This window comes from Siphateles boraxobius, unplaced genomic scaffold, assembly GCF_051911475.1.
Source record: "Siphateles boraxobius isolate OS27281-9 unplaced genomic scaffold, OSU_SipBor_1 117, whole genome shotgun sequence".
NCBI lineage: Eukaryota > Metazoa > Chordata > Actinopteri > Cypriniformes > Leuciscidae > Siphateles > Siphateles boraxobius.
The window spans coordinates 313037-328413 of NW_027508719.1; the positions used below are offsets into that span (position 1 = coordinate 313037).

Consider the following 15377-nt stretch of genomic DNA (forward strand, 5'->3'; position numbering starts at 1 on the left):
GAGTATTCACTTTATAGGCCAAACCTGAGACAATTGCCCATCTTGTAAAAATTTTTTTTATTTTTTATTTTAAAGCCTTGCCAACAGAACAAAAGTATATTAACAAAGACTGCATCATTGTATAGTTAAATGGCCTTGGGATAAAAAGAAATTGGCAGTTTTAATGGGTTTCAATGGGGGTATTTTTGTCCTTAAGGTCCTGAGTGTAATTACTTTGTGTACAATGTGGAAAAATTTGGCACACACACTTGTGCCAAAATTGATGCATTAGGCATTAACAAAGAAAAAAATGATTTAAAAAAACTGAAAGAGACAAACATGTCCTCAAGGAAACACAAGGGTGAATTTGGCTCTAAATTGTACATTGAAGTGTGTTTGATCAATGAGACCTTTGATTACAGTGTTATAATTGAAGAATAATTTGCAAAACTGTATTATTCTAGAAGCAGAAGCAAATTTAACTGTGATGTTCTGCTGTAATAAACAGTTTAACTGGTAAGATCCTCAGAAGAGTTGTGCAGAGATTATATAAGAATGGAAAGACATTTTCTGTGAAGGATGTCCTGAATGTGAGTAAATGTGTGTTAGTTTCAGGATCAGAGAATGACACTGTTTTTCTGTCATAGTCCAGCTGAACTCTCACACGCTGAAGCTTCTGTTCAACAGTAAAGTAAGTGCCGGGTTGCTCTGTGGAATGTGAGCCGTATTTGCTGTCTATGTACTCCACATACCAGACATTAGACTTAAAGAAATCCTCTCCCTTCCTTTGGTTTGATGCTGTGGTTATTCCAAGAATCCAGTCTGTATTGTCTCCAACCTCCACATCCCAGCAGTGTGTTCCTGAGTTAAAGCCCTCAGATCCCAGGACACATGGATACTCAATCCTCTCTGGATTATCAGGAAGTGTTTTATCTTCATCACTGAGCGACGCACTGGTCAGATCAGCAGAGAGTGTGAGACGAGGATGTGCTGTGTTTGGATCCAGAGTCAACGGAGCTGCAAAGAGAATAACATCAGATTACAGGATGATATATGATGTATTAGAAATGTAAATGTAAAACACATATAAAGACTTTGTTGAAAAAATAAATAAATCATGCTATCATAACAATGGTCTCTCAGTTACTGTCAGAATGGATTGAGGCTTCAGGTTTAATATCAGTATTCAATAAGTAAGTAAAATTTATTTTTATAGCACATTTAAACACAGCTCGCACTGACCAAAGTGTTTTTTGACCAAAGTTGACCAAAGTGACTATTTCGCAATAGCCACGAAATAATAAAATAAAATAAATACTATTACAAATACAGACATAGCACAGTAAGACATTTAAAACCAGTGTTGTGCAAGTTACTTCCAAACTGTGATACATTATAGATTACTTGTTACTGTTACTTAAAAGTAATTCATTACCTTACAATATTACTGTCTCAGAATTGTAATGCGTTACATTACTCCTGTATTACTTTTGAGTTACTTTCACCAAAATAACTACAGATGTAGTTATAATATAAAAAATAAAAAGACAAAATGTACTACAGAGCATTTTACATCCAGTAGAAGGCAATATGATGTAGCATAATGATTGTGGGCTATCCAGGCTACTAACAATATAGCATATAATTGGCAAAGTGAAGGCTCAAGAGAAGAAAGAGAGGATGACAGACAGAATCACAAACGATCCAAGTCTGTTAAAAGTATGGTAGAGGTAAAGTGATTATCTGGCAATAGCTTTGGTCTATTCATATTAGACACAACAGAACTGTATGTAAACTTTAATGCCATGACAAGAAGTCACAAGATGCACATTTGTTCTTTTATTGTTGCCATTAATTTATTCTCTTCGAATTCAAGAGGTTCACAACACAAAACTGTCATGCACAAAGTGAGCATGATGAACGTCCTGGTTGCGTATGCAACCCACCGTTCCCTGAAGGAGGGAACGGAGGACGTAGTCGACGCGACTGAAATGGGATCACGCTAGGGAGCCTATCATCTTCGAGTACTATTGAACGAGCCAATGTAATTGGCGTGCGTGATTCGCATCACACACTCCGCCCCCGCGGCGCGGGTATAAATACGGAAGTGGATGCACGCACTAGTTGCTTTTCGCTGAGGAGCCGAGAGTAACCCGGGGTCAGCGGTGGTCCAGCGGTAGTGGCAAGGGGACTACGTCCTCCGTTCCCTCCTTCAGGGAACGGTGGGTTGCATACGCAACCAGGACGTTCCCTTTCAGTCGATAACGTCGGACGTAGTCGACGCGACTGAAATGGGATCAACCATTGAACACGCCACTAACGCTGCCACCTTCCAGTGCCTAAACCAAAGCCTCCTGATGCCCCCGCAAACTTAAGGCGGGGAAGGACAGGGCTTAGGCCAGGGAAGTCACTGCTGTTCCTACAGGACCACTGGGAAAGCGTTCCCCGTACGTTGGAAGGAAGGGACGCTGCGGAAGCCACATCCAACCCGAGGGAGGAAATGTGGAGAATACACATATGAACTGGGCGGAAACCGGGCAGTCTAACATATGGAATGTCACTGGGGTGGCTCCAGCCTAAGACGGGGGGAGACACACCGGACAGTGACGGCAGAGAGACTCTGCCGAGGGAAGACACGGGCTCACCGCAGGGAGCCGTATCGTGGAAGAATACACATATGGGGTCACCGAAGGGACCGCAACATATGGACCCAGCCTAACACAGGTTCCACACTGCTTACGAGTGGTAGGCCTAACACCAGACGTTCCGCACGTCCGACGTCGGAGGGGTGTGGAGGAACTCAACAGGGTTCAATTTTAAGGGAACTCAACTGGAGTAGAAAGGCGCACGTATCCAGTCCATAGGAGGGGAATGGCGCAGCAAGCCGACACTTGAACCGGGCTCACGGTGAAACTGGCTTCATGAGAAGGGAGCCCACGGGAAGCAGCGGTTCAACTAGGTGTCGTCCAGCCCCCAACTCTAGAATCTGTTTAGCAAAGTATATCGTCAACGCCCAGGCGGAGCACTTTACACTCATCATAGAGGAGCTCAACACCTAAGTGGACATGTTGCATCTCGGATCTTTGCCGAAATGAAGGCAAGCACTAAGTGCAACTTTGCATGGAAACAGCCTTCCCTCTCTGCTGAATTCCAACAGATATTTGAAGAGCTGGTCTGAGGTCTATGACTTGCATTCTGTACACGTCCAAGCGAATCGGACAGAGAAGCCAGGGCTGGATCTGCCTCCTCCAGGGCAGCGCTTGCAGGCTCACCACCTGCTCCTATTACGGGAGAGGTAGGAACCTTGGGCACAATCCGAGCCGGGGTCTCAGCTTGTGAGAGTTAGCCGGCCCAGACTCCAGGCACAATACGTTGACCGAAAGCGAGCAAGTCCCTACCCTCTAGTAGAGACCACGCGAGCAGGAGAACTGATATAACAGAATTTTTAACTCACTACCTGCAGTGGCTCAGGGGCGGTCTCTGCAGTGCAGTCGCACCAGGGACAAGGCCCAAGAGGATAAAGAGGGACACAAGGATTTACAAGACCTTGCTCCTCAGGAACCTGACGATCAGAACGTGCTTCTGCATACTTCTGCAACACGATGAGCGTCGTTTAAACACCGAGGCAACATCATTTTGAGGGTGATTTAGGAAAACAGCCTACTGCAACCCATTTTGCAGGAAAGAGAGCACTGAAGTGATCGAAAGCTTTCAGTATCTCCTCAGGGGAGAAGACGCACTCAACGACTAGGTTCCACTTCTAAAGGCGTAAGCACGCTACCCAATTCTAGGGGGTGCTCGCAGAAGTGATGGTAACTAACACATGTTCTTGTGATAGCCACCTGAACCTCCGCGTTCGGATGTAAGACCGCCCGGAATCTCCGGGGGAAGAACGCGTGTGCCATCGTGCCCCGTCCCCGAATCCAGGGGAAGTCAGGAAGGCTGTTGAAGGGAACCAGGTCTAGTTGGGCCAATGAGGGGCAACTATGAAGACCTGTTCCTCTCCTGACATGGCACGTAGGTGCAAGTGACGGGCGCAAAAGACAGGAGCATTGCTCAACACAACATGTGAAGATCACTGGGCTTCAGGAGCATTTTCTGCTCAGCACTTGGGTGTGACAAGTTCACTGAGCTTCAGGAGCATTCCTGCTCAACACCTGAGTGTGATAAACTCACCGAGCTTCAGGAGCATTTCTGCTCAACACTTGAGTACGAAGAACCTCACTGAGCGACAGGAGCATTTCTGCTCAGCACTTGAGTGTGACAAGTTCACTGAGCTTCAGGAGCATTACTGCTCAACACCTGAGTGTGATAAACTCACTGAGCTTCAGGAGCATTTCTGCTCAACACTTGAGTGCGAGGAACTTCACTGAGCACCAGGAGCATTTCTGCTCAGCACTGCGTGTGATGAATTCACTGAGCTACCTGTGATGGACTCACTGAGCTACAGGAGCATTGCTGCTCAACACCAGAGTGCGATGAACTTCACTGAGTTTCAGGAGCAAATCTGCTCAACATGAAGAGTGATGATTTCTCTGACTTGCAGGCGCAAGTCACTTTTAGAAGGCTCACTGGGGTTAAACGCATTTCTGCGGGCCCCTGGGGCCGCTGAGTCCCAGTGTTTGTCCAAGGGTAGTCCGCTCGGTTTACCCAAACACTGGCGGAAAAATAAAACCGGGGGGGCAACTGAGCGGCCCCGGAATGGTCATGACCCAGCCGGACCCAGGGGATGGAGTCTCCACTTGCCCTGGCTATAACTGTCGTGAGGCTCGATGGCGGCACGATTGAGTAAGCGGGAGGAGTGGAATAAGGCGCCCTCAGAAGCGTCTGACTCCAAGGAGGAGGTGACGGGTGAGTTTGTGACATGCAAGGGAAGCTTGCGCAACGGTCGCAATGTCTAACAACTCGAGGCACAAATGCCCGTGTAGTCGGGGGTCGCCCAGGCCCCCGTTAAAACACGCCCTTTGTACATGGCCGCTCTGTTGAAGAGGGTTTGGCAGCAGACCGGGATGAACTATAGTCACACAGGGTGAGCTGCTCTGCCACGGTCACCTCGGGACTCGATCGTGAAGCTAGCGCTGAAGCGGTCACATATGGAGGGAGCCAAAGGCTACGACTACCATATACCCCAGGAGCCTCTGAAAGTTCTTTCAGTGGGACCCTTTCTCACTTCAACACCAGCTGAACACATTCTCATTGGAGAGACATGTTGGACCGAGTACCTCTCCAAAACTAGAAAAGAGATACTCAGCCCGTGGGCGAGATTACTCTCTTCCAGTTGACCTGAAGACCCAACGGGCTCTGGAGCACTCGAGGGGAAGGACACTGTACTGATACTCCACCCTTAGACGCAACACACAGGATGGCCTGCGGTGCGGGAGGTAGAGATCTGAAGCACATGTCTTTCAGGTCAAAGCTGCAGACCAATCTTGGGCCAAGATGGTCACGACCCACCACCTAGTAGCACGAAGAACGAGTTTACAACTGGCCTTCGTACCGGCTGGAGGAGCGGCTATATCAAATCCTTCGCCAGCAGGATAAGATAAGCACGCACAAGTCAGGAGCACTACTCAACACTCGGTGTGATGAATATCACTGAATTTTCAGGAGCACGTCTGCTCAACACCTAATGTGATGACTATCACTGACTTGAGCGGGGTAGCCGAGCCTGAGGTGGGGCAGCAAAGTAGAGAGAGTGGTGTTAGTGTGCTGTGCAACACTTACCTGTCTCCACAAGCGGCAGGGGGCGCGTGAAAAGGCGGATGACCGGGTCCTCGAACGCACCAAGCTGCCTGCTGGCGACCAAGGGGGAGCTGAGGGGTGTAAGGCTATACAGGGTCACACCCGCCAGACTGGCCCTCTTGGGACCCAGGAACAGATGAAATTGCTCTCTCTTTGAAGTGTGGGTACCGCTTGCTCCGCTTTTTTTTTTTTTTTTTTTTTTTTTTTTTTAAGGGAGCCAGCGGCGGAACAGACACACACACAAACAAAGGCTCCACCCGGCCCTCACCCGGGGGGAGGGAGTGATCGTGCCACTCCAAGAGCATCTCATCCATTCCTGGGCGGCCCGCTCCGGAATGCTTTCGCTGTCGCTTGCCACCTGGCTTGGCAGCGCCTGGAGCGGGCTGGGCGTCTCTACTGCGGCCGGCTCCCTGCTGAGGCCTGGGTGGAGGCTGCTGCGGAGGGCCAGCAGGAGCGGCGGCCGGAGAACGCCCACGGCGACGAGCAGGCGGAGGAGCTGCCACCGGCGGCGGGTGGAGGCAGCAGCTGGCCACCGGGGCAGGATGTGCCGGATGACCTCCGTCTGCGCTTGAGCGGCAGAGAACTGTTTGATGCAGTTCTCCACCGCGTCGCCGACCAGCCCAACCTGGGAAATTGGGGAGACCAGGAACCGAACCTTGTCCGCATCCGCCATACCAACCAGGCTGAGCCAACGAAGGCGCTACTGGACCACCAAGGTGGACATCGCCAGACCGATCACGCACGCTACGACACCCGTACCCCGGAGGGTGAGGTCGGATGCAGTGCGGTGCTCACCTATGAGCGCACGGTCTGGATTACCCTCGTGCATGCCATGGGTGCCCTAGCCTGCAGCAACGCCATGGCACGCAAGAGGAAGGGGCTTGCCCACAGGCTTTGTAAGCTCTGCCCGTCGGAACGGATGAAACTCACAGGCCTTAGGGGGGAGACGAGGATCCCCCCAAAAGGCAGCGGCCGCCGGACACAGGTGCACCTGTGTCGACAGACCGCTCCAATGGAGGGACACCTCGCAACCCTTCACCGTTCCTCCATCAAGGGTAATGAGGGGGAAAAGCTATTCAGGCAGTTTCTGGCAGAGAAAGATGCTGTTCACCACCTGATAAGCTCTCCATGCATTTCGGGAAAGAAAGGCACTGGGGCGGCGAGCTGAGAACCAGCGCGGCCCGCCCCAAGATACCAAACTCCAGATTCCAACCGAGACTGAACGGGACACGGTGGAGGTTCCACTCGAGCCCGGCAGCCTCGGCGGCCCGTTTCAGCATAGCTGATAATTCTGGATCCGGCTCGGGCAACATTGAACTCCCGGAGGGAGACAATGCAGCCGAGTCATCATCTCCAGAAGTCAGCTCACCCTCTGATGCTGCAATCGGCGTCCTGTCCTCCAGGGGAGCCCCGAGTGAAACCGCTGGCCCACCCATTACAGATGGACCAGCAGACAACACAGGAGGCTCCAGTGGTTGCAGTGGAAGGGAGGAGTGAGGAGCCCACAGGGAATGGTTACCGGGCGGGACATCCAACACTATCCTCCGGTCACCCATCCCACACAGCACCCGAGGGTGGGGCATGGTAATGGGGACTCGCTCTCCGCGAACGAAGGCGAGTCTCGCCCTCAACACTGCGACAGTCATGTTCCCACAGTGAAAACATGAGCTGTCCACAAAAGCTGTCTCAGCGTGCTGTAAGCCAAACACGTGACACAACAGTTGTGACCATCAGAGAGAGACAGGGAACGACCGCACCCAGAAACGCACGGGCGGAATGACATCTTGAAAAAGACGCAAACGCACCCGTGTTGCTCTTTCAGAAAATAGGACCGTCACCAGTGCCGGAGCACACAGGGAAATGACCGCGGCAACACTGAACAGAGAACTGAAACAGTGAAGCACTCACTTTTCCGCCCTCTAACCAGCCATCAACACACACAAACATTTAGAAATTTGTTGCTGTTAAAACAGCAGTTGAGAGCTCAAAGCTCGCGATCACCGCTGCACTCGCGCTGTAGAACACCAGCACTGGGAGAGTCTTCCTGAAGAACACCGACACACTCGCTCGTTGTAGACAACAGCACTCTCAGAGACATCAAACGATCGGCTCCGAAGCGAAAGGCAACTAGTGCGTGCATCCACTTCCGTATTTATACCCGCGCCGCGGGGGCGGAGTGTGTGATGCGAATCACGCACGCCAATTACATTGGCTCGTTCAATAGTACTCGAAGATGATAGGCTCCCTAGCGTGATCCCATTTCAGTCGCGTCGACTACGTCCGACGTTATCGACTGAAAGGGAACATAGCTTATGCTTTCTCTGGAAGTATAAAGTGCAATTGGAGGACCAACCCTCAGCCTCAGTCATTTTAGTCCATGAAAATGAACATAGGCTAAACATAGCCTAACTGCTGCTTAGAAGAAGAAAAAAAAGAACAAATAGAGACCCTTAGGCCTATATGCCTCTAAAAAGGCTCAAACAAAACAGGCTTCCAAACAAAGGAAGGTTCAAATAAATCCACTTAGGCTATAACAACAAGACAGTTTGCAATTGTCTCTATGAAACTAAAGGACTAGACCATTTTCGAGAATAAAAAATATGAAATTAAAGTGCTTGGACCTAACAGGAAATATGGCTCAGTCATTTAAGTCAAATTCAAAAAAGTTCAGTAATAAGGGAAGTCATACGAGAAATAAATGGAAATAAAAACTTTTGGAAATACAAAACTGAAATTAAGGTGTTTGGGCCCACAAGGCCTGACAGCAAATATGGTTCAAAATCTTCAAAACTTAAATAATGGTCAGATATTGCCAACAGCAAAATTGAGGTGGTGTGCAGCTAAACATGGAAAAATTCAAGTAAAGGGAAATTGAAGCTGTGCTTGCTTACGACTATGGTGGGCCTATTCCATTTGACTGAAATATCTGTTGTACCGCATCAGAATAAGGCGCTGAAAGCGTCCATCACCAAGACGGTTGCGTTTTGGGGTGAGTACCAGACTCCCAAGACTGAAAAGTCTTTCGACTGGTGCACTGGATGGTGTTGGTGCATTATAACGTAGTGCAATTTTTTTAATTCTTGGAAACTGATGCAGGCTTTCCATCACTGGATCAGAATTGAAATAAGAGGTTACCTCTGTTTCCACTGACATAGGTGCATCAGCCATGGCATTGGGCTTTTCATCAAATGAAAAGAAGTCATCCTCACAGGAGGTGACTGCAGCAGGTTGAGGAGCATCACTCATTGGGGTGGCAGGCTCTTCTACTGTTAGGGTGCGGCACTCAGTGGTGAGAAGGTACTTGAGGTGATCTCTTCTGGTTTCCTCTTTTACCCAGCGCAGTTTAAATTTGGGTAGTGAGACGGCAGCCAGTAGGGCATCCTTGGAGTCAATTGTTGTGGCAAAGCGAGTTTTAATTGCTCCCACAATTATTTCAGGCAACCCAGTGATCATTTGTGAAAGGCCATTTTGCATTGCTAAAGTTTTGGCCATTAGAACTTCAAGTGTTGGTTGAAGTGTCCCATAAAAACAAGTTTCCTCACCCTGTAGGATGTCCAGTGCAGCGCTGAAAGGCTTCATAATGGAGCAGTATTCCTTCAGAAACTGGTATTCCCTGTCATTCATGCATTTAATCTGAACCTGTGTGCATAGATTGTTAATGTCAGTTAGTGGCATTTCTATGATCCGAACATAGGCGTCATAAAATGAGTTCCACCGGGTGACTGAGGGCACAATCAACTTCCTTTTACTGATCTCTTCTAGGCACTCAGATGCAACTGTGGACCGGCTAGCTTTGGTCCATAGTGCTGAACACTTAGCTGTGGAACTGCGGTAAACAGCCCTGGATTCTGGGTTTGATACCAACCATTTATGAATCTCATTGTTGGCAATGAGGTTGAGCGTGTGAGCTGCACATCTGTGATGTGCAGGCAACACACACAGCCCTTGCTGTGCATCCTCATCGTCTCCTTCAGTGAGAACGCTTTGGAGGTCGGTGAAGGTCACTTTCCCATCATCCTCCTCCACCTCCTCTTCTTCGTCCTCCTCCTCAGTTTCGACTTGTTGGTATTCCTTAAAAGCTTTAACAAAGTTGCTGCCATTGTCTGTCACACATGCAGTCACTTTTTCAGTAGTTAATCCATACTGGGAAAAAATATCCTCAAGTTCAGATGCAATTGCGTCATAAGTGTGTCTACCTCTGAACCTACGACAAGCGATCGCAGCCTTCTTCCGTTGCAACTTCTCCGAATCGATCCAATGGACCGTCACCCCCAAAAAACTCCTGTTGTAGGCAGTCCATATGTCTGCAGTTGTTGACACGTACTGCTGCTCATCAATTGTTTTTTTTAGCTCTTTTTCCATAGCAGTATAGGTCCTATCCAGTTCTTTGGTGAACGTTGTTCTGCATGGCAGTACATGCTGAAAAATAAGTAACATACATAGATATTAAAACTCCAGTTCATGATCATGCTATGCTAAATCACACGATTGCAAATTCATTGTCTGTTCCAAGAACCAATGTTCCATTGTCAGATACATTCACATTATGCTTCTATATACTGTACACTGAAAAATGATTACTTGAATTAACTTTTTTTTTTAGGTAAGTGGTTGCAATCAATTTATTTTAGTTACATTTAAAGTTTAGATCAATACATTCAGTTTAGGTCTGTGGATGGCTATAACATTTTGACTACACAGATGAAACTTGAAAAATTAGAATGTAGTGCAAAAGTTATCATTTTCATGATTATGGCTTACAGCTTATGAAATCCCCAAATTCTAAATCTATTTTTTTTTTTATATTACATGAAATCAATAAAAAAAATAAAAAAAAAATTGAATTACTGAAATACACAAACTTTTGCATGATATTCTACTTTTTAGAGTTTCACCTGTACATTTTTATCCAGTGACCTAGAATCTATATGAACTAGATAAAATTCTAGCTAGTCACTCACGGAAACGTTAGCTTACCGTGTCATTGTTGGTCGTCACAGGGATCTTGCTAACTAGGTTCTTGAACGCAGGAGATTCCACCGTTGACAATGGTAACATGTCCTCGACGAGATACTCTGCCACAAGTCTTCTGACTTCTCGAGGTTCAAGTGGCATGATGGCAGACCGAGAGAAATTTAATTTCTGCTGCTTTGGCTTAATACTCTCGTCCTCTGTATTTTTTCTCTTCTCAGTAAGTGGAGTGGTCGCATAGCACCGTTCGAGATGTTTTTTAAAATTGCTAGTACTATTTCGCGACGTCGATAGTTCTTTCGGTTTTGGACAAAGGTTGCATTTGACTATGACGTTCTTCTTGTCCTTATCTCTGACAAACTCGAAGTAATGGGCATATGTCCATCTCGCGAATGTACAGTCTTCTGCCATCTTTACCCATTAGCCACTCTTCCACTGGCCAGCGCGCGAGCACAGAGGCTGGAATCATGTCTCGCGGCACTCCTGTTAACACGCCCACGCCTTCACTGGACTGGACTATGTCACATTAGAGGGAGATGAAATAAATCGCTATACAAATTTATCAGAAGCTGTAATTTAGTCGTCTTTATTTACAAACTTGGACACCACACGCAGCTATTTGACTGACCACGAACAGGTAATAACTTGCATATTTCATTCGTTCGTCTCGTCTCGCGGTCTTGCTTTTTAAAAAAAAATTTACAATAAAATTTTGGGCTAAAAGTGTGTTGTAACGGAAGCGTTACTGAACATGTACCGAGTAAAATATTACTGAAAATTGATTGGTAATGCCTTACACTACTGCGTTACAGCAAAAAGTAATATGTTACTGTAATGCATTACGTTTGTAACGCGTTACTCCCAACACTGTTTAAAACACAGGGAAGGCCAAAGTGAATAGGTGAGTTTTGAGCCTGGTTTTGAAAATTGTGATAGATGAAGCATTTCTGATGTCAGGTGGCAGTTTGTTCCACAGCTGAGGGCCAGCGAAAGAAAAGGCCCTATCACCTTTTTGTTTGAGCCGGGACCGCGGGACTATTGGAGGAGACCTTGCCTGGAAGATCTAAGGGACCTGGAGGCTACATGCAGATGAATAATACCACCTATGTAGCTGGGGGCCAGGGCGTTAAAAGCTTTAAAAACCATCAACAGCATTTTGAATTTTATCCTAGACTGGACTGGAAGTCAGTGCAAGGAGGCTAGAACAGGTGTAATGTGTTCACGCTTTTTTGTATTTGTGAGCAGCCTAGCCGCTGCATTTTGGACCATCTGAAGCCGTGTGACCAGTGTCAGAGGAAGACCAAAGTAGAGAGAGTTACAATAGTCTAGCCGAGAGGTTATGAAGGCATGGATAACTTTTTCCAGATCATTGTATGACAAAACAGACTTGAGTTTAGAAATTATTCTTAATTGATAAAACTAGTCTTTACAACAGATGATATTTGTTTGTGCAGGTTTAGATGGGAGTATAAAATAACACCCAGGTTACGTGCATGGGCTTTAACATAGGGGGCAAGGGGGCCAAGGTTGGCAGGAATGAAATTCTTTGATTTTGAAGGGCCAAAGACAATAACTTCAGTTTTGTTATCATTTAACTGAAGGAAATTGTTTGCCGTCCATATTTTAATTTCTTTCAAACAGTCTAAAAGAGGCTGCATGGAGTTGCCAGATTTAAGTGGGATGTACAGTCTGGAGTCATCTGCATAAAAATGGAATGACATATTTAATTTTCTGATTATGTCAGCTAAGGGGAGCATGTAAAGGCAGAAAAGTATAGGACCCAAAATGGATCCTTGGGGGACACCATAAGACACAGGGGCAGAGGATGAAGAATACTGGCCTATGGATACAGAAAAAGATCTTTGGTGGAGGTATGAGTGAAACAATTTAAGAGCTATACCCTTAATACCAACCCATTGTTCGAGACGCTCTAGTAATAAACCATGGTCTACAGTGTCAAATGCAGCACTAAGATCCAACAGGACTAGGATGGCATTATCACAAACTGAGTCAAGAGTGAGCAACAGGTCATTTATCACCTTTAACAGGGCTGTCTCAGTGCTGTGACGGGCTTTGAACCCAGATTGAAATGGCTCTAGGATCTCTGTTAAGTTGAGGTATGGAAGCAGCTGTGTTAAAACCACCTTCTCCAAAATTTTAGAGATAAACTGCTCATGGCAGTTTGGAGATAGGCCGGAAATTATTATGACATTTTGCATCCAAATTATGTTTCTTTAGCATAGGCTGGACAACGCATGCTTGAAACATGTTGGAACTGTGCCGGTTACAAGGCAGGAGTTAAGAATAAATTGAATGATGGGACCAATAGCATCAAACACATCTTTGATAATCTGTTAAGGGATAGGATCATGTGGAGCTGTTGATGGTTTCATATGCTTTACAATTTCACATAGATCAGTGTAGGACACTGCTTAAAATTGGTCAAAAGTTGCTGTAGCACTGGGGAAATGTGGTGGTATTTCAGACACAACTGGAGTGAACTGTGTTCTGATGCGGTCAATTTTCTCAGTGAAAAACTTCAAGAACTTCTCACAGCTATTGGTGGATGCCTCAACCTCTGAAGAGACTTGGGGGTGAACAATTGAAACAATATGGTACTAAATAAAATTCTAGGGCGATGGGAATATTTGCTTATAATGTCAGAGAAATACTTAGCCCTGACTTTTTTAGCTGCAGCTTGGAAATTGGCCTGGTAAATTCTGAATATTTCTAGAGTGACTGAGAGGTGATCCTTTTTACACTTACTTTCAGCTCTTCGACAAACCTGCCTGAGATGGCGGGTGGAATAATCAAGCCACTGTTGAGATTTAAAATTAGGGCGTCTGAGTTTAAGAGGGGCCACAGTTTCAAGAATAGCTGAACAAGATGTGTTGAAGGAGGATATTAGCTCATCAGGGCTCAAGGGGTGATCATAGGCAGTGATAGAGGCAGTGATATATTTCCCCAAGTAGCATTCAGAAAACTTATTTGCAGTAAAAGGTTTAATATGGTGAGAGTAATGGCCAGAAGCTCTGGCTGTATACAGTGAGTTAAATAGTTTAACATTGAACATAATAGGCACATGGCCAGAGAGAAATGCATCCTCAATGCTTATATTATCAATGGAAAACCCTTGGGATAAAATCAAATCAAGGGTGTGCCCATGCCCATGGGTTGCCTGATTTATGTGCTGAAGGAGGCAAAATGACTCCATTACATGGCAAAACTCACCAACCAAGGGTTTACCTGGGCAACATACATGAATATTAAAATCACCCAAAATCAACAAACGGTCATAGGATGTTGCATAATAAGAAAGTCTGAGAATTCTTTTATGAAGTGTTTATTTGGTTTGTGAGGCCTGTAAACAAGTGCGCATATCAATGGTGTGGTAGCAGATTCTACTTTTACGCATTGTACTTCAAAGGAAGAAAAGCTCCCAGCTGAGAGTATTTGTACCTTCAGCCGATTTTCAAAGATCAAAGCCACTCCGCCTCCTCTTCCCGAACTCCTCGGAGTGCTTATGAATGAACAGTTTGTGGGGCAAGGTTCGCCAAAAACAGATGACTCACCTGCACCGGAACCAATCCATGTCTCCGTTAAAAACAACATGTGCAGATCTCGTTGGATAAAAAAGTCGTTTAAAATGAAGGTCTTGTTTGACACAGACCTGCAGTTCAGTAGCGCCACTTTAGCTGCAAGGTAATCCAAAGACTGTGGAAGTTGAGAGCGTTGCATTGGGCGAATGTTCCGGGAGTTCACCTCACCGCTTCGGACGTGCAGTCTTGGTGGAGCTGCTTAGCAATCAGGCGTCGTTGACCGAATGATCGACGAGTCAGGTAGAGGCCTCTGCTTCCTGCAAAGTTGATAGAGGGCCGGCGAGGCGATGGCTGCGTACGGTAGATATTCACAAGTCCCCTGATACACACTGGAACCCCGCCGCGATTTCCTCGTTTCCTGCGCCGCTTCTTGCGGTAGAAAATGCAGCTGGAAAGCTGGCGAATGCAATCCGTGAGAGAGTTTATGAACGTCGGGTGGCATCTGTAGTGAGGGCCAAGATTCCCAGTGGATTGTAGCTCTAAAGAGTTTTGGATATGTAGCAGTATAGAGCGATCATAAGTCCTTAGGGCATCGGTTTAGTGCCAAAACGACAACAGGAGGAACACAGACAGACTCAACAGCACGTGGACAGGTAGGAGCTGACGGCAAGCCGACCAAAACACTGGCACCATCTTTCTCTTTCAGTGTGAAGGATTTACCTTATAAACACTATTGTATCCTAATTACCTAATTATCCTAAAAAACATAGACCATGAGGAATAGACTTTTCATTATGAGTTCGCTGTATGATCTGATGATTTACTTTGATACAATTCAGATTCACTTAGTAATTAAAGTGATTTTTAATGTATATATGTATATATATATATATATATATATATATATATATATATATATATATATAGGCTATATATATGCACTGGTGTCAAATCTGCGAGACTCACTGTGTTGGACAGTTTCCAGCATCTCCTTCCAGACTTCTTCCGGCAGGTTACCCAGATAACGCGACACATGAATCAAAGCTCCAGAACTCATCCGTGGATCCGGCTGTGAGATCTGGACTCTGAAAAACATTCAGGAGTCAGAACTGCAGTGAATTTGAGTTCAGATCCACTGAGAGAAGA

At 46.3% G+C, this 15377-nt stretch overlaps 1 protein-coding gene across 1 annotated transcript in view; it reads right to left on the reverse strand.

Annotated features, from left to right (window-relative positions):
- Positions 1-421: 421 nt before the first annotated feature.
- LOC143710664 (E3 ubiquitin-protein ligase TRIM35-like) overlaps positions 422-15377 on the reverse strand; it is a 90559-nt gene continuing 75603 nt past the window's right edge. Inside the window, exons 5-6 of the mRNA XM_077201689.1 lie at positions 15198-15316; positions 422-996 (exon numbers count right to left, since the gene is read on the reverse strand). Of these exons, the coding sequence (XP_077057804.1) occupies positions 458-996; positions 15198-15316 (658 nt within the window). The 3' untranslated portion in view covers positions 422-457. The remainder of the gene's footprint in view (positions 997-15197; positions 15317-15377) is intronic.